Source organism: Vombatus ursinus, unplaced genomic scaffold, assembly GCF_900497805.2.
Source record: "Vombatus ursinus unplaced genomic scaffold, bare-nosed wombat genome assembly UNPS02014870.1, whole genome shotgun sequence".
In the NCBI taxonomy this organism is placed as follows: Eukaryota; Metazoa; Chordata; class Mammalia; order Diprotodontia; family Vombatidae; genus Vombatus; species Vombatus ursinus.
The window spans coordinates 9,309,493-9,334,248 of NW_020954648.1; the positions used below are offsets into that span (position 1 = coordinate 9,309,493).

Here is a 24,756-nt window from a genome sequence, read left to right on the forward strand (position 1 = left end):
GTACAACCAAACTGAGAAACAATGGAATTATGCAAATGAAGTGATAAAATGCCCAAATCCTTTGACCCAAAGATTCCATTACTAATCTATATCTCAAGGAAATCATTGATAAGAAGAAAGTTCTCAAATATACCAAAATATTTATAGCAGCATTTTTGCCATAACAAATTGGGATACATAAATGTAATGGAATATTATTGTGCTGTAAGAAATTATAAATATGATGAATACAGGGAAGCATGGAAAGCTTCACATGATCTAATGCAGTGTAGAAATTAAATTGATTAATTAAAATTAAATTTTGATTTAAATTTAAAATTAAAAATTGATCCTATTTACAGTTAATTGATTTTGTCCCGTAATTGTCTAAGTCGTGGTTCTTTGTCTCTGAACTTAGTTCAGAAATTAAGCTGTCCTGTAATGAGTTAAGATTAGAAATCCAGTTATCCTACTAATCATTGTTCTGTTCTTGCCTCAAGGAAATCTGCTACCTTTGAGAGATGCAGATAGACACCAGGGAGTCTGGTAAACTATCTTTAGCCTTACAAGTGGACTCAAACAATGAACATTTTTTAGTCATAGGAGTTTAGTTTCCCTCTAAGTTAGTTTAAAGTTATAATTAATGGGAAAAACTATTATCTACCATACCTTTAGCTCCTAGGAAAATATCGAGAGATCTGTTATTATCTTTAAGTTCTGAAGCTGACTTTAAGAAATATGTTCTCTAGGGGCAGCTAGGTGGCGCAGTGGATAGAGCACTGGCCCTGAAGTCAGGAGGACCTGAGTTCAAATCTAGCCTCAGACCAAACACTTGACACTAGCTGTGTGACCCTGGGCAAGTCACTTAACCCCAATTGCCTAAAAAAAAGAAAAAGAAAGAAAAAGAAAAGAAAAGAAATATGTTCTTTAGACTAACACAAATGGCAAAAGAGGTCCAAAAAGCCAATGAGGACAAGAATGCCTTAAGAAGCAGAACTGGTCAAATGGAAAAGGAAGTCCAAAAGCTCACTGAAGAAAATACTTCCTTAAAAATTAGAATGGAGCAAATAGAAGCTAATGACTTTATGAGAAATTGAGACATTATAAAACAAAACCAAAAGAATGAAAAAATAGAAGACAATGTGAAATATTTCATTGGAAAAACAACTGACCTGGAAAATAGATCCAGGAGGGATAATTAAAAAATTATCTACCTGAAAGCCATGATCAAAAAACAGGCTATGAAGAAACACCAGGTTACATAAATGAAGGTATGCATGTAGTCTAATAATAGCCATGTCTCCAGCTAGGTTCCTAAGATCCTAAATTTAGAACAAGAAAGGACCTTGAAGGTAAGCCAGTTCAGCCCCCTCATTTTATACTTGAGGAAACAGACCTGAAGAAGCTGAATGTTACTTAGTCTCCTAGAAAGGAGTTGGGAGGACTTTAGGTGAGAAAATTCCCGCACCATCCATCACTCTCCCCTGACCTACTTGTAGCCCAAATATGGATTACTACTCCAGTGCCTTCAAGGCATTGACATACAGTGCCTACTTCGAAGCTGGTTGAAAGGCGAAGTGCTTAAAACCCACAAATTTAATACATAACGTTGCTCTATAAAAAAAAGGAGCTTCAATATGAACTACTAAGTGACTACCAGTGGAAAAATAACTGACTAATCAATTTACAAATCCCTCCAAAAACAATCTCCAAAATAATGGAAATAGTTCTTAGCAATAACCTAAATCCCATAAATCAATTCTCATCCTGGATACAAAAGGGCCTGACTATACTTGATGCCACATGGACTTCCCAAGGAGAAGAGAGGAAGGGAGATGGAAAAGAAGAGAAGAGGAAGAGAGAGAAAACTACTTCTGATTGCTCCTCAATTTGCTATAAATAAAGGTATATATAACATAAGGGTAAAAAAAAAGAGCCTAGACATCATTTTTCAAGAAATTATCAAGGAAAACTTCCCTGATATTCTAGAACCAGAGGGTAAAATAGAAATTGAAAGAATCCACTGATCACCCCCTCAAAGAGATCCCCAAAGGAAAACTCCTAGGAATATTATAGCCAAATTTCAGAGTTCCCAGGTCAAGGAGAAAATATTTCAAGCAGCCAGAAAGAAACAATTCAAGTATTGTGGAAACACAATCAGGATAACACAAGATTTAGCAGCTTCTACATTAAGTAACTGGAGGGCTTGGAATATGACATTCCGGAGGTCAAAGAAGCTAGGATTAAAACCAAGAATCACCTACCAAGCAAGTCTGAGTAAAATCCTTCAGGGGGAAAAATGGGCATTCAGTGAAATAGAGGACTTTCAAGCACTCTTGATGAAAAGACCAGAACTTAATAGAAAATGTGACTTTCAAACACAAGACTCAAGAGAAGCATGAAAAGGTAAACAGGAAAGAGAAAACATAAAGGGCTTATTAAAGTTGAACTGTTTACATTCCTACATGAAAAGATGATATTTGTAACTCATGAGACCTTTCTCAGTATTAGGGTAGTAGGAGGGAATATATATAGACAGAAGGCACAGGGTGAGTTGAATATGAAGGGATGATATCTAAAATATAAAATTAAGGGATAAAAGAGGATTGTACAGGGAGAAGGAGAAAGGGAGAGGTAGAATGGGGTAAATTATCTCACATAGAAGAGGGAAGAAAAAGCTTTTATTGTGGAGGGGAAGAGGGGGGAGGTGAGGGAGAATGAATGAATCTTACTCTCGTTAGATTTGGTTTAAGGAGGGAATAACATACACACTCAATTGGGTATAGATATCTATCTTACCCTACAGGAAAACAGGGGGAAAGAGGATGGGGGGGGATGATAGAAGAGAGGGCAGATTGGGGGAGGGAGTAATCAGAAGCAAACACTTTTGAGGAGGGACAAGGTCAAAGGAGAGAATATAATAAATGGGGGGTGGGATAAGATGAAGGGAAATATAGTTAGTTTTTCACTACATGGCTATTGTGGAAGTGTTTCACATGACTACACATGTATAACCTGTATCAAGTTGCTCGCCTTCTCAATGATGGTGGGTGGGGAGGGAGGAAGAGAGAGAATTTGGAACCCAAAGTTTTAAAAACAAATGTTAAAGATTGTTTTTACATGCAATTGGGAAATAAGATGTGTATATATATATATATGTGTGTATATATATATATATATATATATATAAGCAATGGGTTATAGAAATATATCCTGCCCTACAGGAAAATAGAAAGGGGAGGGGATTAAAAAAAAAGGGGGGTAGGTGATAGAAAGGAGGGCAGATCAGGGAAAGGTGTATTCAAAATGCACACTCTCTTGGGGTAGGAGGAGGAGAGAGATGGGGAGAAAATTTGGAACTCAAGATCTTGTGGAAGTGAATGTTGAAAACTAAAAATAAATAAATTTTAAAAAATATGTTGTCTATCTATGCCTGTCATTTACAATTAAAAAGGGTTCTGTCTCCCTCCTGAGAGCCAGAGAGTCTGGTATCCCTGGTCCACTATCAATAACCTCAAGATGAGTCCCATAAATCAATGAAGCATTCCTGTAAGAAAGAGAGGGGTGGCTGATAGCCCTATGTGAGTGTTAACCCACTTATCTTAATGTAACCAATCATGTTGTCTCCACCCTCACAATGTTGTCTACCCTGTAACCAATGGCATTGTCTTCTCCAGCTACCCAGCTCTGTACTCCCCAAAACTATATTAAGGCTGGTAAGTCCTACCTCAGTCTTTGATGATCGAGAGAGGCCACTGACCCAATGTATTGGTTATAGTTAGCCTAGCTAATATATTGATCATGCTCAGATCATTGTCTCTCAGTTTAATTTTCAAATGTAACAACAAGGAAGTAATAAGAGCTAAAGAAAAACAAAACCCAATATATACAATGACCACATCAATGTAAACAGAAAGAATAAACACAATTAAAAATGAAAGTTGCAAAATTACAAAGAACAAGCATGGCTCCAGATAAGATACCTTCAACCCACCCTTTGCAAAAGTCCATGAACACGATTTATTGCCCACATTTTCATTGCCCATATTTCTTGATGTATTGATCATGTTTTCTGATTTTTTCTCTTTCTTTAAAGATAATATTTATTACATGGGATGGTTCTCTGGGAGGAGGAAAAAAGAAGGATGCTAGAAGAAATTTTAGTAGCATAAAAAAGCAAAAGATCAATAAAAATTTATTTTATAAAAGAAGAACTGTGTGATTCTTAGGATTCTTCTTCTTCTGCCATTCCACTACTGTCATGGTAGAAGGGGGAAAGGCGCCATATTTGACAAATAGCCATTTCATGCTTTTTTCATTCTACCACTGCCATACCCAAAGAAAAATCTTTACTTAGTGACCAGTGACCTCTCTGTACTTATCTGAGCTAGTCCTCAATCAGACCCAAAGTCTGCCACCAGGTCTACATACTAAGTTTTTCCATTTTGCTAGAATATTCCAGAGCTTATGCTCCCTGGCATAGCTTTTAAGAACCTACAGCCTCTTTTGTTCCAGAAATTGATATCAGAGTAGTGCCTCACTGAAAAATGTCAGATTGACAAATAAATTGCTTATACCAAAAAGAAAAGTCCTTGCTCCCAGTTCCTTGGGGAATCAGTGCTGTCTGTATTTCATGCAAAACCCACTCTGGATTCCTATTCCCAGATTCCCTTGGCTCCCTCTCCTGGCCTTGAAACTCAAAGGTTAGAGACTTATTCTCAGCACCAGGAACAGAAAAGAGCAAATGAAAAGATTAAGAAACAAGACTCGTTTCCCAGAGGCTATATGGCACAAGGGGTAAAGGTCTCCTGGCCTTCCCACATAGTTCCCATAATTCTTTCACTGGAAGCCATGAGTGAAGGAGTCACCTTACTCTCCCAAGATAAACGCTGCCAAGAGATGGCCAGAGATGTCTCAGGTCTTTTTAAAGGCACTGACAATTCTTTGTGACCCCACTTGTGGTTTTCTTGGTAAAGATACTGCAGTGGTTTGCCATTTCCTTCTCCAGCTCATTTTACAGATGAAGAAACTGAGGCAAATAGCATTAAATAAATTGACCACAGTCACCCATTTAGTAAGTGTCTGAGGCCAGATTTGAACTCCAGTCTCCCTGACTCCAGACTTGGCACTCTATCTACTGTGCCACCCAGCTGCCCCTGTAAACACATACATACACACACGCATATACATTTATATGGATATATGGATATGTATGTATCATATGTATCCTCAATTGGGTATGGAAATATATGTTACTCTACAGGAAAATAGGGGGGAAGTAGATAAGAGAGAGTGCAGATTAGGGGAGGAGGCAATCAGAAGCAAACACTTCTGAGGAGGGACAGGGTCAAAAGAGAATAGAATAACCTGGGGTGGGGGAGGGCGGGATAGGATGAAGGGAAATATAGCTAGTTTTTCACAACATGACTACTATGGAAGTGTTTTGCATGACTACACATGTATAACCTGTATCAAGTTCTCAATGAGGGTGGGTGGGGAGGGAGGAAGGGAGAAAACTTGGAACCCAAACTTTTAAAAACAAATGTTAAAAATTGTTTTCACATGCAACTGGGAAATAAGATATACAGGCAATGGAGTATAGAAATTTATCATGCCCTACAGGAAAACAGAAGGTGAAGGAGATAAGAGAAGAGGGGAGAAGATAGAAGAGAGGGCAGATTAGGGGAAGGGGTATTCAGAATGCATGCTGTCTTGGGGTGGGGGGAGGGATGAGATGGGGAGAAAATTTGGAACTAAAATCTTGTGGAAGTGAATGTTGAAAACTAAAAATAAATAAATTAATAAGAAAAATATATATCATAAGAATAATCTACACATGTATAATTTATATAAAATTCTCACGGAGGAGAGAGGTGAGGAAGCCAGGGAGATAACATGGAATTCAAAAGTTTCTTTTTTTAATTTTTAGTTAGTATTTTATTTTTCCCCAGGTACATGTAAAGACAATTTTTAACATTCATTTTTAAAACGTTGAGTTCCAAATTCTCTCCCTTCCTCCTTCCCCACTCCCCACCCCCCACTGAAAAGGCAAATAATTCGATATTGCATGGGCTAGGAGTAAAACCTGGGCCTCCAGCATAACAGGCAAGAATTCTACCACTGTGCCAGATTCTCTTGCTTTGCCCATGCTTGGATCTGGGTCATAGTTCTGGGTGGTGGTCCTGGGGCAAGGAGGAGTGCTGGCATGGTGGTGGAGAAGAAATTCTCCTCACAGTGCCAAGACAGAAAAGAGTGCTTGTTGTCACTCATAGAACAGAGCACAGGCCAGGAAAGGAGTAAACACCTCGCCCCTTATCATAGCACCTTGGAAGAACCGAAAATTTACAGGTCCCTAGAAGTATCTCTGAAAACAGCTGCACAAAATCCCTGAACCTTGGGAGAGTACATTCTCCACACTGGAAGCACACCCCTACCTTAACAAAGAGTTTATAACTCAAGTAATTGACTGGGATCATGAGCAAACCTCGCAAAAAAAGTCAGACCATAGAATCTTTCTTTGGTGACAAAGAAGATCTAAACATACAACCAGAAGAAGACAATAAAGTCAAACTCCTACATCCAAAGCCTACAAGAAAAATATAAATCAGTCCCAGGTCATGGAAGAGCTTAAAAAGAATTTTGAGAAGCAAGTAAGAGAAGTAGAGGAAAAACTGGGAAGAGAAATGAGAGTGAGGCAAGAAAATCATGAAAAACAAATCAACAGCTTGCTAAAGGAGACCCCAAAAAATTCTGAAGAAAATAACACCTTAAAAAATAGACTAACCCAAATGGCAAAAGAAGTCCAAAAAGCCAATGAGGAGAAGAATGCCCTAAAAAGCAAAATTGGCCAAATGGAAAAGGAAGTCCAAAAGCTTACTGAAGAAAATACTTCCTTAAAAATTAGAATGGAGCAATTGGAAGCTAGTGACTTTATGAGAAATTAAGACACTGTAAAACAAAACCAAAAGAATGAAAAAATTGAAAACAATGTGAAATATCTCATTGGAAAAACAACTGACCTGGAAAATAGATCCAGGAGAGATAATTTAAAAATTATTGGACTATCTGAAAGCCATGATCAAAGAAAGAGCCTAGACATCATCTTTCAAGAAATTATCAAGGAAAACTGCCCTGGTATTTTAGAACCAGAGGGCAAAATAGAAAGGGAAAGAATCCACCAATCACCTCTTGAAAGACATCCCCAAAGAAAAACTCCTAGGAATATCGTAGCTAAATTCCAGAGTTCCCAGGTCAGGGAAAAAATATTGCAAGCAGTCAGAAAGAAACAATTCAAGTATTGTGGAAACACAATCAGGATAACACATTACAGTATCTTGATTTCTCATAAAGTCACTAGCTTCCAATTGCTCCATTCTAATGTAGCAGCTTCTACATTAAGGGACTGGAGGGCTCAGAATATAATATTCCAGAGGGCAAAGGAGATAGGATTACAACCAAGAATCACCTGCCCAGCAAAACTGAGTATAATTCTTCAGGGGGGAAAATGGACATTCAGTGAAACAGAGGACTTTCAAGCACTCTTGATGAAAGGACCAGAGCTGAATAGAAAATTTGATTTTCAAATACAAGACTCAAGTGAAACATGAAGAGGTAAACAGGAAAGAGAAACCATAAGGGACTTATTATGGTTGAACTGTTTACATTCCTGCATGAAAAGAGGGTATTTGTAACTCATGAGACCTTTGTCAGTATTAGGGTAGTTGGAGGGAAAAAATTATATGTATGTATATAGATAGATAAATAAATGGAGGGCACAGGTTGAGTTGAAGATGAAGGGGTGATATCTGGAGAATAAAATTAAGGGGTGAGAGAAGATTATACTGGGAGAAGGAGAAAGGGAGAGGTAGAATGGAATAAATTATTACACATAAAACAGACAAGAAAAGGCTTTAAGAGTGGAGGGGAAATGGGGGAAGGTGAGAGGGAATGAGTGAATCTTATTCTCATCGGATTTGGCTTAAAGAGGAAATAACATACACACTCAATTGGGTATGGAAATCTGTCTTACCCTATAGGAAAATGGGGGGGAGGGGACAAGTGAGTGGAGGGGGGAGCAACTAGGTGACACAGTGGATAGAACTCTGGCCTTGGAGTCAGGTGGACATGAATTCAAATCCAGTCTCAGGCACATGATACTTACCAGCTGTGTGACCCTGGGCAAGTCATTTAACCCTGATTGCCTCACCAAAAAAGCAAAAAAAAAAAAAAAAAGAGAGAGAGAGAGAGAAGGGGGATAATAGAGGGGAGGGCAGATTGGGGAAGGGGGCAATCAGAAGCAAACACTTCTAAGGAGGGACAGGGTCAAAAGAGAGAATAGAATAAATGGGGGCAGAATAGGAATAAGGGAAATATACTTAGTTTTTCACAACATGACTTGGAAGTGTTTTGCATGACTACACATGTATAAACTGTATTGAGTTGCTTGCGTTCTCAATGAGGGTGGGTGAGGAGGGAGGAAGGGAGAAAATTTGGAACTCAAAGTTTTAAAAACAAATGCTAAAAAAATTGTTTTGGGGGAAAAGATATATAGGAAATGGGGTATAGAAATCTATCCTGCCCTACAGGAAAATTGAAGGGGAAGGGGATAAGAGAAGGGGGGAGAAATAGAAGGGAGGGCAGATTAGGGAAAGGGGTATTCAGAATGCATGCCATCTTGGGGTGGGGAGAGGGACGAGATGGGGAGAAAATTTGGAACTCAAAATCCTGTGGAAGTGAATGTTGAAAACTAAAAATAAATAAAAAGAATTAAAAAAAAAATTCTACCACTGAACCATCCTTGCAGAGAGCTCAAAATATTTTTTAAAAATGAATGTTAAAATTTTTCTTTACATGTAATTGAGAAAAAATAAAATTAAAATTAAATGTGAAAAAACGACTTAAATAATTTAGATGTATTAACTGCTCAGCGTTGGGTCATGCTAATGTAATAAAATGACATTACTACCTAAAAAAGAAAGAAAGAAAGAAAGAAGGAAAGACAGAAAGAAAGAAAGAAAGAAAGAGAAAAAAAAGAAAGAAAGAAAGATTGGTCAGCAGACCAGATTAGGTATACAACATACAGAAGCAAAGCAACATAGTTTGATAACTCTAAGCCCCCAACTGCTAGAGTAAGGACTCATTATTCTACTAAAACTGCTGGAGAAACTGAAAAATAGTTTGTCAGAAATTAGATTTAGGCCAGCAATCATACCACAATAGCCTCCAAATTTATTTTTCTTGATTAGACTTATTTATTAGAAGGATCTTTTTCTTTTCAGTTGAGTGGGGGAGGATTTGGAAGGATACCCTCAAAAAAGAAAGAGTGTCATTGAATCATTTTAGAAATGAATAGAAGAGAAAAGAAGGAAATTCAGTAGGAAACGGACAAGCAAGATAGCTTTGAAAGTCATGGGTTAAATTTAGTATATGCTCTAATAAAAGGAAGCTATACATAGCACAGATTCACTGCTTCATATATAATCCTCCTTTTCTGTTCAGTAAATATTTCTGATTATATTAATGGAGTTTTTCTTGGCTGCTTTGTTAAATGAAAAGCATACTTGTGGGGATTGAGGAGCTATAGTTTACAGTCCACCCGACAGGGTTACCCCCTAAAGCTGTGAAAATGTTGTGTCCATGGCTGCTCACTCTAGGAATCCCAGCCTTTTAGTGTCAGTAGTGGTCAGTTGAGCAAGTCGACCCAGAAAAAGAGAAAAGGAAGTTGAGTCTATGTTCTCACTACGTTTTATTGTTGTTCAGTTGTGTTCAACTCTTTGTGACCCTATTTGGGGATTTTCTTGGCAAAGATACCTGAGTGGCTTGCCATTTCCTTCTCCAGCTCATTTTACAGATGAAGAAACTGAGACAAACAGGGTGAAGTGACTTGCCCAGGGACCCACAGCTAATAAGTGTGTGAGGCCAGATTTGAACTCAGTAAGAGGAGTCTTTCTGATTCCAGGCCCAGCACTGTAACCACTGAGCCACCTACCTGCCCTTCTCACTATAGTTATAAGGGAGTAAATATGGTGAGAGGAGTAATTGGGAAGTGATATTAAAAATTAATCAATTAAACTTTTTTAAAATGATAGTCACAGAAGAGTCAAAGGACTTCAATGCAGCAGTGACAAATCAATTGACATTAGATTACATAGATCTTTGGTCTCATGACCAATGAGTTGGAAGACTAGATATTTTCTCTAATTCTCATGCCCTTTAAGACCTCTTCTAAGTAGGAATTATATGCTAGAAATAAAGCAATTTTAGCTCTTTCCACAATGTAGGACACCATTTATCCTTCCTTTCAAAGAGGACCAATGACTTCATGGGGTGATGTCTTGAATTGCATGTGAATCTGATTTGTGAAGCAGAGCCATTGAAATCCAGAGGCAAAACAAAAGTCAAGATGACTGGCTGTGGCCTGAGATGCAGTGAATGACCTTAGCATCTTTGGTGTCTGACCAAGCTCTAAGCATTCCACCCCACTTGTTTCAGTCATCTTCATGGTCCTTGGAACAAATTGTTCTCATCTGCCTTTTCTATAGGGGGAGTCTTCACATGCTTGGAGTAGACATCCCCCTAATTCACCTACAGGTTTGAGGCCTCTCAGTTACCCTCAAACTGGTTTAACCAGTCTGCCAAGATGGTTATGCTGGAGTGAGGCCACTGTACATGCCACTGCTTCTTGGAGCCACAAGTGAGAGTTGGGTGGCAGGTGGACACCAAAGGTGGATGAAGGGCCCTGAAAAGGGCTCTGTAAGTCCCTATACCAGAGGTGCTAGTCCTTTTTGAACATACTGTCCATCCCAGTGCATATATACACCCAAACACTAAGGATTCCAATAAGGTTAAAAAAAATTGACTAACGGCGAAGAAGGCCAATAATCCCTAACTCCTAATAGTAGACTTATTCCCTTGTCACTCCCTCATCCACCTCCCACCACGCTCCTTGGAGCAGGGCTGCATATGCCAACTCACATTCTTACAATAGAACTCAACTCTGTACCCCGATCTCCCAATCCCCAACCCCTCTTCTAAGTTCTGTGGAGCTCCAAATGGTAGAACTTAACTGAGGCCGTGACAGCAGCATGGCATCATTCTGTGCCACTGAGTGGGAACAGAGAGAACTGAGAGGGATATGTTTGTGGGGAGCTATGTGGCACTCAACTAAGCTTAAGAAAGAGAGAGCCCATCATTTAGCTAGGATCAGCTCTATTCCCCCAGAAGTCACTGAGGCACAGACCAAGCAAGGGCAGAGGTTGAGATGCTTTGATATCTGGCCTTCAGGGAAATCGCCATCAAAGAGCAGGAAGTCAGAAAGTGAGCAAAAGGGAAAATAAGGAAGAAATCTGAAATTATCAAAAATCTGAGGAGGAAGAAAACTCAAAGACCTTGAAATAAGCAGACAAGCCAAAAGGGAAGATATTAATAGCAAAAGGAAATATGGCCTCTAGATTTAATAAAAGTCCAGACATATATGAATAAATACTGCAAGATAAAGGAAAACGAATCAATAACTAACAAGGCAGAGGATCTTGCAGATTCCCAAGAAAGCATGAAACAACAGCAGGATGTTCCTGAATGATTTAAAAGAGAAATAAGAATTACAAATGCAGAATTTATGACTTGTATAACAGAAGTCATTGGCATAATAGAAATACTTGAATCCACAGTGGCAAGTCTCACCAAAGAAAAGAGAGGATTGGGGGTGTAAAGATACAGAAATGAAGAACAATCTGGAAGAAGAGAAGCAAAAAGCAATAACATTAAAAGGAAGCATGATCTCCTTACAAGCAAACTATAATGTTGTAGAAGATAGGATGCACATAGACAACTTAATGATTGTAGATCTCCCAAAAGAACATGATCAGTCAAAAAAATTGAACACACAATGCCAGAAATAACATAAGAAAACTGTCCAGAACTTTGGAACACATAAAACAATGTCAATAGAAAGAATCCACAGACTGCCTCCAAGAAAACAAAACAGATCAAAACCTATGCTGCAAACTTCAAGACACCTAGTGGTTAAATCTAACAATACCCCTAAACAAATAACAAATTTACAAGTAGCCAGAAGAAAGACGTTCATATGTAAAGGAAAGGTGATTTGAGTAACACAAGACTATTATGCACCCACCAGAAACCACAGGAGGGAATGGAGTAACTTGTTGAGAAAAGCAAGTGTGTTCAAGATACAGCCCAAGTTGATACACCTAGAAAATCCAAGCCTAAAAATGAATGAAAAAAGATGGATATTCAATTTTAAAAAGGCATTTGAAACATTCCTAGAAAGAAAAACAGAAGAGATTATTTGCTCTTCAAACACCCCAAACAACAGAAATACGAAGAAATCCAGCAACCAAGGACAACAACAATAAAATAAAAGAGCTGCCATTAAGAGATTTCTTTCTAAATGTATACAAGGAGACAAGGGTGAAAGTAGAAATCAAATAGAAGGAATGGTGGGAGAAACAGGCCTGGAATACCATGGATTAAACCTCACAACACCCTACCTACAGGTGAATCAATGGTTTTTGTATCCATTACCTGCTCACAATCCTTACTCAAACCAAGCAAACAGACAAGTACTTTGAAAGCTACAGGTTGTATTTGTTATATAACAAATATTTAGTAATATTTCTTATACCAAGGAAAATAAAGCTGTAGTTATTAGAGATTTGTAGTTTAATAAAACATCCTCTTTTCCTTTTTATATAAAAATTTTAATTTTATTTGGTATTTGTTAAGTCCAGAATAAATTTTTTAAGAGATACAGACCCAAATAATTGTGCTTGCAGTGAGAATTGAGAGCAAGCAATGGATAGAAGAGATAGAGGCAAGATCAGCAGGACTCAGCAATTCATTAGATGTGCAGGGTGAGGAGTTAAGAATTTTTCAAAAGTTTTAAGTCCTGATAGTTGGGAGCATGGTGTGCCATCAATAGAAACAGAGGGATTGGAGGGAAGGTCAGGTTTAGTAGGGGAAGAAGCTGTCTATCCAGCTGGAGATAACTCAGAAGCAGTTAGAAAAGGGGGAGTAGAACTAGCAGAGAGATTGGAGAATAGAGATCCAGGTCTGGGAATTACTTGTTTTGAGGGGATAATCAAGCTCATATAGTTTACATGTGTCTTCCATAAAAGCCATACTTTGATGCCTTGTTGTGGCGTGCCAGTAACTCTGGATTTTCTAAAGCTTTGCCCAAAGTGCCTGTTGGAGCTTTGGCATATCACATTAAGCTGAAAAGTCTTTGAGTAAAAGGTGTGGCATATTTTGAGTCTGTGGGCATCTAACCAGCCTAGGTTACCAGCCTAGGGGAGAGGCTTACTGTCAGTCTGGCCAGTAGGAAAATTTTTTTGGCCATGGAGATCAAGGAATCACATCAAAATACAAAAAAAATTCTCGAGTCCTCAACTGCTTCTGCAATGACAGTAACAAAGTTGCAGAACAGAATGCAGAGAACCATCATTAAAAAAACAACAACACAACAACTACTTACAAGGGCTAGTTTCATTGTTAATGCTCAAATTGTGAGTTGTACAAAGACCAATAGGTTGATACACTACTGAATATCAGGAAACAAATTCATATTGGCATGAAACCACAGACCAATGATTTGCCAATGATTTGCACCAAGAACTGGTACATGTATGACAGGAAAAGGAAGTGGTTTGGCCATGTAGACAAAACAAAGAATAACACATGGGCAACCCCTCATCCTCCACAAGATGTGAAAAGACGCAGAAGAAGGTCTCTAATCCTTTCGTACAGAGTTTCTATGGAGAATTTACATGAAGGATTGGACAAGAAAGTTAAGTCAGGTTGTGATCTGTACTGGAGAGATGTGCTCACAAATACACCTCATGTGAGAGAGCCTGGTGCTGGAGAAGGAAGGCTGGAGGCAGCATAACAGTAGGACATAAATTCAAACACCGACTCTGCTTCTGCCTCTACTACTGCTGACCTCTCTGGGCCTCAGTTTCCTTATCTGTAAAATATTAGGGATAGCTTCTGAGATCCCGTCTAGCTCTATCCATCTGTGTATGACCCAGATATTGCAGTGTCTGCTGGTATCATCAGCACTTCCGTACGTACACAGCGCTTGACCTAAGGTGGCCAACTGTCTACTTGGAGCAGAGTTCACTCCTGGTTTATTTCACTTCCCCAGGCAGAGACCACGTGTCAGCGCCTACTGGGTTACTATGGAAACGAAAGAACGCTGTCCCCACCGGAAATGGTTCCCCGAAAATTACAATCCTTCTAAAGGAGGTCATAGAGAACTAGAGCTCAAAGAAACGTCAGTCATCCTCTAGTTCAGACCTCTTGTTTTTCAGATGAGGAAACTGAGGCCCAGAGAGGGAGACGGTGTCCTGCCCAATGTCACACACGTCGAGTCAGCAGCCTCCTCCCCGAGGTGTTTTAGAACTGGGATTGTAGTCGGCTCCAAAAGCTATAACCTCAAGTCCTCTTCCGATGGTGATGCTGCCTTATTGCGTGGCGGTGACCGTGGGCTCCTGAAGGTTAGGTGAGCTTGACATGGAGTTCGGGCTGGGTGCCGCAGCAGGTCGGTCCGAAGGTTCTGAGTTCAAATCCTGCCTCAGATATTTGCTAGCTGTGTAACCCTGGGTGCATCACCTAACCTCTCTCAGGCTCAGTCTCCTCGTCCTGTAAACAATGCTTTTCTGTCTCATTTTTCTAATTGTAAAATGGGAAAGGTAGTAATGGCACCTACCAGTGACCTGGCAAGCTGGGCCTTGTCCAGGACGTTCCATCACCGGTGGCCGGCAAGCTCTGCCTCTCTTGCTTACCGGGCTTCCTTCGTCTCAGCTAAAGCCCCATTAGACTGTGAGCTCCTTGAGAACAGACACTGTGGTCGTTTTAACTTTGTATTCTTTGGACTTAGTACAGTACAAATGCTAGTTGACTGACCACCTCACAGGGTTGGTGTAAAGATCAAATAAGAATGACGTATTAAAGCGCTTAGCAAACCTTAAAGCTCTCTACAAACGCTAACTCTTATCAAGCTGGGAAGCCTTCAGTAGGGTCCTGAGGACAGGACCTGCCTTCGAGCCTGGCTAGGGAGGTGTACAGAGGCTAGAAAGATGGCCTGTAGGTGGTGAATTCTCCAGCCAGGCAGTGAAAGAAGAAATAAAAAGAACTAAAAAGCCAGAGATGTGGCCTAGAGTAGCTCTGAGAGAGAGAAAAGCAGGATCTCTTTTCGCATTGCCTGAAGCAGAGTGGAACCAAGAGCCCTGCGGACCGCGTTCTCGGGAGGGCGCTTCTGCCAGACGGAACGTTTAGCTTTCCCTCGCGCCCCCCCCCCAGTTGCCATGGAAACGGAGGAAGGAGCGCGGATGCGCGAGTGGCCGGAGCGGGGCCTTTGCTTCTTCTCCACGGAGTGGGCTCGATTAAGTCGCCAAGATGGTGAGTGTACCGGCGGTGAGCTCTGCGGCGGGCCGGGCGGAGGAGCCTGGGCCGGATCTGGGGTGGGCTGACGGGGCGCGACACGTTTCCGGGACTCGCTCGCTTGTGGCTGGTTGGCGGGGCTGTTTGGGGACCATCCCTCACAGGAGGGGGAAGCAGTGTCAGAGCCCCTAGCCCCACACAGGAACTCCGACACGTACCCGTAGATCCTCACTCCCTCCTGCCCTCCTAGTTTTCCTCCTTCCCTTCCTCCCTCCCCTCCTCCTCGACTCATTCACCTCTCCTCTCCTTCCTTCTCGATCTCTTCAGCTTTCCTCCTCTTCCTTCCCCCTTCATCTCCTTTTATCTCTCTTCTTTCCCTTCCTTCTCCCTCCCCTCCTTCTTTCCTCCTCACCCCTTTTCTCCTTCTTTATCTCCTCTTATCCTTCTTCCTTCCCCCTTGATCTCCTCCTCCCTCTCATCCTCCTCCTCTCCTTATCTCCTCCTTCTTACTCTCCTCCCTGCCTTCATCCCCGCCTTCTCGCTCTCTTCTTCCCCTCCATCTTCTTCCGCTTCTCCCTGCCTTGATCTCCTCCTTCTCACCCACCTTCTCCTTCTCTCACCCCTTTTCTCCTTCTTTATCTCCTCTCATCCTTCTTTCTCCCCTCTTGATCTCCTCCCCTCTCTCTTCCTCCTCCTCTCCTTCCTCCCCTCCTTATCTCCTCCTTTTTACTCTCTTCCCTGCCTTCATCCCCGCCTTCTCACTCCCTTCTTCCCCTCCGTCTCCTCCTTTCGCTTCTCACCCCCCTTTTCCTTCTCTCCCTTTCTCCTTCCTCCTCTTCCTCCCACCTTTATTCCCCCCCTCCCTCCTTGTTCTTCTCCCCTCCTCCTCGTCCTCCCCCTCCTACCCGTCCTCCTCCTCCTCCTTCTCCATCACCACGGATACCACCGGCCCTGCAATCACCTCTGCCCAGAGCCAGATTTGCAAGGGAGCCGGGAGACTTGGGTTGAAGAGCCTAGAAAAAGGCGTGAGGGGGAAGCCGTGCTAGAGCAGCTGATCCCCTCCTCGAGGGTAAATTGGGAGTGTGGGAAAAGACAGCTGAGGAGCCGTTTAATTCCGTGGACGAGCAGAAAGGAGCGGAAAGCCAAGGCTTCTGCACCCGTTTGCTTCTTCACTAGTGCATTGGACAAAATGCAGGATCTGGAGCTGGAGCAAGTGGGTTTGACTCCATGCCGATTCTTATTACCTGTGTGGCCTTGGGCAAATCATTTAACCTTGGTCTCATTTTTCTCATCTGTAAAATGAAGGAGTTGGACTAGGTGTCTTCTAAATCTGATCCTTTGAAATGCTATTACAGCAAGAATTTCCTTAACACAAATGTTTCCAGGTCGGAGAGAATATTTCTCCACTTTCTCTCTCTCTCTTTTTTTTTTAAATATTTGTCTTCTTTCCGAGGAAGGAATTTCAACAGTCCCTTGGAATTCTTTTGTAACAGGATCTGTTGATGCTAGAATTGTGTGTTTCTGTTTGGATAAAGCCCATTTCAAACCACAGTGCTATTTTCCTTGTCCTTTTCAGATGCTTTCAAGAGCCAAGCCTGCTGTAGGTGGAGACCTACAGCAGACTGACAAGCGGAAGAAGAAAGGAAGAAAGATTCCAAAACTAGAAGAGCTGCTGTCACAAAGAGATTTCACTGGAGCCATTACCTTGTTGGAGGTAACCTCTTATCTCATCTTCTTTTGGGGCCTCAGTTTCTCACCTCTAAAATGAGGAGGTTGAACTAGGTGGTGTCTGAGGTCTCTTCCAGCTCCAACTTTCTAATTCTAATACCAACGGATGAATGTCCATTTTTTTTTACACAGGTCTAAAACCCTGAATTGACCCTGTGGGTAACTATCAATTAACAAGTATTTATTAAGCTCCTATTATGTAACTTAAGGCTAGTATATACCTTTTGAAGATTAAATACCTTTTTATACCTACATTCTGTCTGATCTACCCCATGGTTGATGGAAAACCTAACTGGTCTCTATGCTGTGGTGGTAAAGTATCATTTAATATAATAATCATTCACACAAATTAAATATCTTGTTCAACTCAAACCCTGGTCACTTAATAATTTATTTCTGTAATATGTGTTGCAGTATTTTGTGTCAGTTTAAAGAATTCTGAGTTTTAATACATTTATTGTAATAAAAAATAACTAGCTTTTAGAAATGTTTCTGATTAATCAATATGGGGCTCATATACAATAAAAGCAGGATAGATAGAGGAAGGGACACTAACATAGAAGAAAAATGCCTAGTCAAGGTTTTCTTGTGGCATGATGCCAAAATCATTTCTAAAGCACTACTCCATCTTATTCCTAGTCAGTCAACAATATGAATTATATATATCGCTAAAGTATATTGTGCCATTTTGCTGTTTGTTATTATGTATTTATTTTTTCAGCTTTTGTCTGTTTAAGAGCATTGATTATGTGTTATCCTTATTTTATAATGGAACACCTAACATTATGCAGAGTCACCTCCTTGTGACGATAATTATGATGTGGATTGTATTTGTCACAGGAGTAGGTTTTTCTAGGCAAGAAAATTATTCTCATTCAGTCAGCAATAATGATTGATGTCATGTATACTTACATATATTATTTATTCCTGTAACTGTGAATATCTCAGTTTCTCCAAAGCAATAAGGTATGTTTACCTACCAAGTGCAGTGACCTGGGGAGCAGGCAGCTCTAGATTTTTAGGGCTGCTTAAAGATATCTTAACTAAATTCAAAGACCTGCTAAAAGATTGACCCATCAAAACATTGATGAGTCTTTGTTTAGCCTCTAAGGAGTTCTTATAGTTATTCTTGAATTGACTGGGAAGAGGCCTTTCTTCCTCCATCACTAAATACTGCACATCATGAGAGGTGGTTTTCTAGGGAATTTTGTATTAAGAGAGACTGGTCTGTATTTGATTTTTTTTTAAAAAAAAAAGTGACTTAGAAATTTGCCTAAATTTAGGGGGAAAGGACCTTGAATAAGATACACATGCCTGCTAAGTGGGTAAGCTGTCCTGAAAGATGTGGGTTAGAAATTTTTAATTTTTGCCTTCTCTGGGATCAATAAGCATTGCTATTCCTGCTTTTTAAAGTTCACTGAAGCTTAATGGATTTGGCTCCATCTTTTATTTTGACTTTGTGAATCTGTTTTGAATGTGTTACTTATCAACTTACTATTGGATTCTGCTTTCTAATCCATTTTGCTACCCTTTTCTGTTTTTACACTCAAAATTATCATCATTAATTGTATATTTCTGTCTATCCTATTCTTTATACTGTTTTTCTGTCTTTGACACTCTTCCTTCTCTTTATAAAGAAAAAAGAAGTGTTCAGAGAGATATGCTTAACATTAGTGATCCATTTTTGATGCAGTAAACTTTCATTCTACTACTTTTCTTCTTTTCCCCTTGCTCAGGCCCTGAACATATATTCCTATCTTTTCTTTCTTTCCTTTTAGACCACTCTAGGAAAGTGGAATTGGTGTTATTTATAATTAATACCTCCCTGAATCTATAATCCTTCTTAATTCCCCTCCCCACTCTCTCCTAATACCTGTCTGATTATCTGTTGAGTTTAACATAGTTCTGCACCACACTATATGTATGAATTCAGCTCTCCTTTGTTGGGTTCAGATGGAAGTAAGATTTGTATTTAGTCTGTTCTCCCCATCCTTTCTTCCTTGTTTGTATAGCTTCTACAGAAGCACCCTGCTTATGAGAGATAATAAGTTCCATCCTCCTTTTCCTTCCCCAATGCATTCTTTTTTCCTTCCCTTTTCTTTTTTCTTTTAAGATCATAAAAATACAACAAAATTGGTACCAGACAGTTTTAAGCTCTATTAATCACTATTGAAAACATTAATGTTCTAATAGAATCCTTGTTTCTTTGCCCACTTTAGAGTGTAAACATTTCATCATTATAAATACCCTTCTGATTGTTCAAATAGTTCTACCTTTCTGTGTTTGTTTCAGCTTGTTTGCTTGCCTTTCAAAGTATCTACCCAGTTCTGGTCTTTTCATTAGGAATACTTGGAAACCCTCTATTTCATCAAAGGTCCATTTGTCCATTTCCCATGTGCTCTCTTCCTCCACCCGCCAGTTATATTCAGCTTTGCCAAGTTAGTCTTGGTATTAAGCCTTAATTAAGACAAATTAATTATTTGTCCTCTGGAATATCATTTCCCAAGCTTTTCTGTCCTTTGTAGTTGTAGCTACCAGGTCTTACATGGTCCTGACTGTGACTTTCTTCTTGGGTGCTTGAACACTTTCATTCTGGATTCTTTCTGTATTTTTTTATTTGACCTGGAAGCTCTGGATTTTGGCTGTGACATTACTGGGAGTTTTCCTTTTGAGGTTTCTTTCAGGAAGTGACTAATAGATTCTTTTTTCACTTAGCCCTCTGGTTGTAATAGGTCTGGGAAGTTTTCATTTATGATTTTTAAAATATGGTATCTAGACTTTTTTTATGGGTGAAGTGTTTCAATAGTCTGATGCTTCTCAGATTATCTTTCCTTGACTTGTTTTCCAGTCACTAGTTTTTAATATGGAGATTCTTTATATTTTTTATATTTTTTCAATCTTTTGATTTTGTTCAAATATTTTGTCTCAATCCAATTTTCAAAGAATATGCTACTTGAGTAAGGTTTTGCACTTTTGTACTAAGCTGTTTATTTTCCTTCCAATTCTTTACAGCTCTCATTTTGTTTCCCATCCTTTCTTCTATAGTTATTTCCTTTTTGATTCTTTTCTCTAAAGCTCTCATTTAATTTATATGGTCAGTTGAAAACTCTTTCTTCTATTCTTCCAGGAATTCCAGTAGTGCTTATGGCAAATCTGTGGTTGTCTTTGGGGCTTTGCTTATAGATAATGTATTGTCATTCTGTTTCTGAATTTGCACTGTAAGCTTCCCTGGCTCCATAATATGTTTTTGTTATTGGTATTTTCTTGTGTTTACTCATTTTTCCAGCCTGTCTTCCTGAATTGGGACTTGGTGTTGGGGGTCAGGCTTTGTTCACTTCTGGGAGAAATGGTGGGCCTTCTTTGGTACTGATCTGCCTTAGCTTGAGCCTAGGTAATGAGTGCAATGTTCTTCAGGAACCTCAGGAGCTTCTGACTAGCTTGCTGTGTGAAGAGGTATACACAGGATGGCTGTCAAATCTGTGTAGTATACTCAAGGATAGTTTGATCTTGGGTGCATGCTGATCTTTGCTTTCCTTATCTGTGTCCAGCAAGCTTCTTGGCCCTGATTGTGGGACAGAATGACATAGATGAAAGCTCTAAGAATCCTTGTCAGGACCCTAGTCTGTGTGCCCCTCTCCCCAGCTTCAGACTTCAGGCTTCTTCGAATCAGAGCTGGAAGGCTTCTAAGTCTATGCTCCTGAGCCTTTCCTTTTTGGACCCCTTCTTTAGTGCATGTAGTTAGGCTTCTGGCTGTGTCTTTGTGTATACCTTGGCTAGCAAAATGCGGTTAACTGCAGTTTTCTCCTTGGGTTTCTTGATCATTTTGTCATCCTGTCCTCTATTTTTTATATTCTTGCTGGAGTAGTTGTTTCAGAACTGGGTTGTTCTTCTTCCACTCATTCCACCATCTTGAAGAGAGTCCTAAAAATTTTTTAATAGATGAAAATGGCAAGCTGTGATATTTGATTAGGATAATAGAATAGTGGGGGAAGAGGAAATGGTAGGTTATACTTCTTATTGTTATGCAATGGAAGAATGAGAGATTAGTGAGCCAATCGAGTGAGTATTTATTGTCTACTATGTTCTGTACTAAAGATTATTTAAAGTCTGGGTAATAGTCACATTTTTGCTAACTACTTCTTTTACCCAAAGGACTTTCATTATGAAATAGGCAGGAGAAAAAAGGTATTTGTATCAATTTACTTGGGGTGAAGGAAAGGTTAAAAAAAGTTGAGATTGTCATGTTTCATGTATTATACTGTAAGAAGCATCTCAATGCAGTTAAGTTCACTATTTTGGCAGGACAGAGAGAAGAAAGGAATACATCCTGTAGTTATTTAGTTTTAGAAAAGAGCCTTATAACAATAATATGATTTTGATTTGAAAAGAAATATATGTAACATATAAAATATATAACATATGTAATAAATAAAATCTTTAATTTTTTGAATTATTTATTTAATACTTCCCCCAGTTACATGTAAAATTATTTTTAACATGTTTCTTAAAGCTTTGAGTTCCAAATTCTCTCTCTCCCTCTTTTCCTCCCCTCTGCCCTGATCGAGAAGACATGTAATTTGACATATAATTTGACATTATACATGTGCAGTCTTGTGAAACAAGGAATATATTTTTGAAGTAAGTAATCCTCAAGAAACATAGAAGATTTTTTTTTGTAAAACAATAAATTTAAGCAACTCGATTAGTACTGCTATTACTATTACTACTACTATTTTATAGAATTTTGAGGTTTATAAAATATTTATGGACTTTCTCATTTGGGATAAAAAAACCCTAATTTTAAACTCTATATGGTTCCAAATTTCCTTCTAAATTTTGTTAATGTGCACACATACTCTTTTGTGTTCTACTTTTTTCCACTTAACATTTAATGTACAAATTTCAATATGTTGACATGGTCCACACATGGAATGAAATCTCTCTTGGTGACTTCATCAGCTACCATGGGGCTTAGTTATCATCTCTGTGCAGATGATTCCCAGATGTGTATATCCAGCCCTGGTTTCTCTCTTGAGCTCTAGTCTCAATTAAGCAACTGCCTTTTGGACCTTTTGAACTGAATGTTATGGAACCGTCCCATACTCAGCATGTCCACAATGGAACACATTATTTTTCCCCTAAAACCCACCCCTCTTTTGAGCTTCCTTATTTTGGTCAAGAGCACCAACATACTTCCAGTTCTTAACTTCATTAACCTTCACACTACCTCATATCCAATCAGCTACAATCTTGCTGATTTTCCTTTGTTTCCTCTAGGGTCAAATACAAATATCTCTTGCATTTATACCCTTTCACAACCTGAATCCAACCCACCTTTCTAGACTTATTATACATTACTCCGCTTCAAGCACTCTAACATTCAGCCAAAATGGCCTTCTTGCTGTTCCTCACAACACAGCACCCCATCACCCATCCCCATACCTCTACACAGGATGTCCCCATGCCTGGAATGCATTCCCCCCTCACCTCCTCCTCTTAGAAACTCTTGTTTTCTAAAAAGCTTAGTTCAAGCATGGCCTCTTATATAAGGCCTTTCCTAACTCCTTCCCACTGCTAGTGTCTTCCCTCCCAAAATTGCTTTTTATTTTATGGGCGTGTGTATGTATACATAGTTGTAGTTGTCGTTCTTCTTTCCTTTTCTAAGAAGAGCAGTCACGTCGTGGTGTTGGGGTCAGGGTAAAGTGTGTTAGGCTGTGGCTGGTCGGTCCAAGATGAGTTGGGAAGGCTGTACTACAGGTCAGGCAGAAGTAATCCATTAGAACATTTGGGATGGAGGTGTCTCTGGATTTGCACAACTCATGTTTCCTTTTGCTGTTGTGATTCTGCTTTGCTCATGAAGTACAGCGTCTACTTGGATGTGGGTACATCAAGCTGGGCAGTCCTGTGCCAGCGTCTCACAGTTGATTCTAAAATTCTTCAGAGAGACCTTGAGAATGTCCTTGTACCACTTCTTCTGACCTCTGTGTGAGCATTTGCCTTGTGCAAGTCCTATCATTTTGGCAACTTGGCTAGCCCATCAGAATTACCCTCCCTTAAGTAGAAGTTGAATGCTTGGCAGTTCAGCTTGAGAGAGGACCTCAGCGTCCAGTACCTTATCTTGCCAGGTGATATTTAGAATCTTCCCAAGACGATTCAAGTGGAAGCAGTTGGGTTTTCTGGCGTGGCGCTAATGGACTGTTCAGGTTTCACAGCCATACAACAATGAAGTTAGCACAGTGTCTTCATAGACCTTCAATTTGGTAGGCAGCCTAATATCTCTTTTCTCCCACGTTTTCCTTTGAAGCCTCCCAAAGACCGAGTTAGCTCTGGTAGTGCATCAGTATGGACATCCCTGGAAAGCATAGTACCAAGGTAAATGAGTTTATCCACAGCATTCAAATTTTCTTCACTTACTGTGACCAGTGGTCCCACGTATGGATGGTACAGTACAAAAATTTTTGTCAAGATGATTTCATTCACCATTAGTAGTACATGGAGTGTGCGCATACTCATGGACAATGGAATTCAGTAGACCTGACTGACAAACAGCTCTTGTTTCAAGAGAATTCAGAAGGTATTGCATCCAAATAGCAGCCCTGAATGAAGCAAGGTTAGCAAATGAAGGTCAACTTACTGAAGTTGAAGCTGGATATACATTTTTCTGGGATGGTCGCAGCGAAGGAGAGTGCTTTGAAGCTGGTGTAGGTTTTGTAATCACATCTAATCTAATCAGCTAGTTTGTATGCCTCCCAAAAGGAGTGAAAGATGGGCTCATTACAGTGCAATTGATACTTGCAGGAAAGTGCCACACAACCATGACGAACCCTGATGAGGTCAAAGAAAATTTCTATGAAGGCCTTCAGATCCTCATCATTAACGTGCCACAAGAGGACAAGCTTGTAATTCTGAGCAACTTTAGCACCAGAGTAGGCACAACTATCAGACATGGCAGGGAGTCCTTGGGAGGAAAGTAGTTGGAAACGTGTACATATATAGAAATATAGACATATGTTTACATATACATATCAACAGGGTAAACCAAAAGTCTTAGTGCTGTTTTAAACTTTAATAGTTCTCATATATTCATTATATCTATATACTTCATATACACACACTTATACTTATGTATATATTTGAATCTACTTCAGAGAATGCAGCTCCGATGGGCTGGCCACGTTGCTCGAATGCAAAACGCATGCTTGCCAAAAAGACTATTTTATGGAGAAGTCACACAGGGCAAGTGTTCACATGTTGGTCAGAAGAAGCAATACAAGGACACTCTCAAGGTCTCTTCTAAGAACTTTGGAATTGATTATGTGACACGGGAGACACTGGCACAGGACGGCCCAGCATGGTGCGCCCACATCAGAGAAGGTGCTGTGCTCTGTGAGCAAAGCAGAATTTGAAATAGCTCAAAAGAAACGCAGGATGTGCAAATTTAGAGAATCCACCCCAAACGTTCACATGGACTATTTGTGCCTGCCCTGTGGTGGAACATTCTGAACTTGTATCGATCTGATCAGCCCCAGTCTTGACTTGACTGTAGCATAGTGATGTCATTTTGGTCCTCTTCGAGAACAAAGGACAACAACCAATCAACTGTGTGTGTGTGTGTGTGTGTGTGTGTGTGTGTGTGTGTGTGTGTGT

The 24,756-nt window shown here is 39.8% G+C and overlaps 1 protein-coding gene across 3 annotated transcripts in view; it reads left to right on the forward strand.

Annotated features, from left to right (window-relative positions):
* The first annotated feature begins 12,753 nt into the window (after window positions 1-12,753).
* The window catches only part of TTC26 (tetratricopeptide repeat domain 26), a 66,615-nt gene continuing 54,612 nt past the window's right edge, over window positions 12,754-24,756 (forward strand). Inside the window, exons 1-2 of one of the 3 annotated variants that reach the window (XM_027842343.1) lie at window positions 12,754-15,399; window positions 16,958-17,095. In XM_027842343.1, coding sequence (XP_027698144.1) covers window positions 15,397-15,399; window positions 16,958-17,095 — 141 coding nt within the window. In that variant the 5' untranslated portion in view covers window positions 12,754-15,396. Of the gene's footprint in view, window positions 15,400-16,241; window positions 16,595-16,957; window positions 17,096-24,756 lie in introns of those variants that run through there. The other 2 variants (XM_027842342.1, XM_027842344.1) reach the window with 2 other exon arrangements.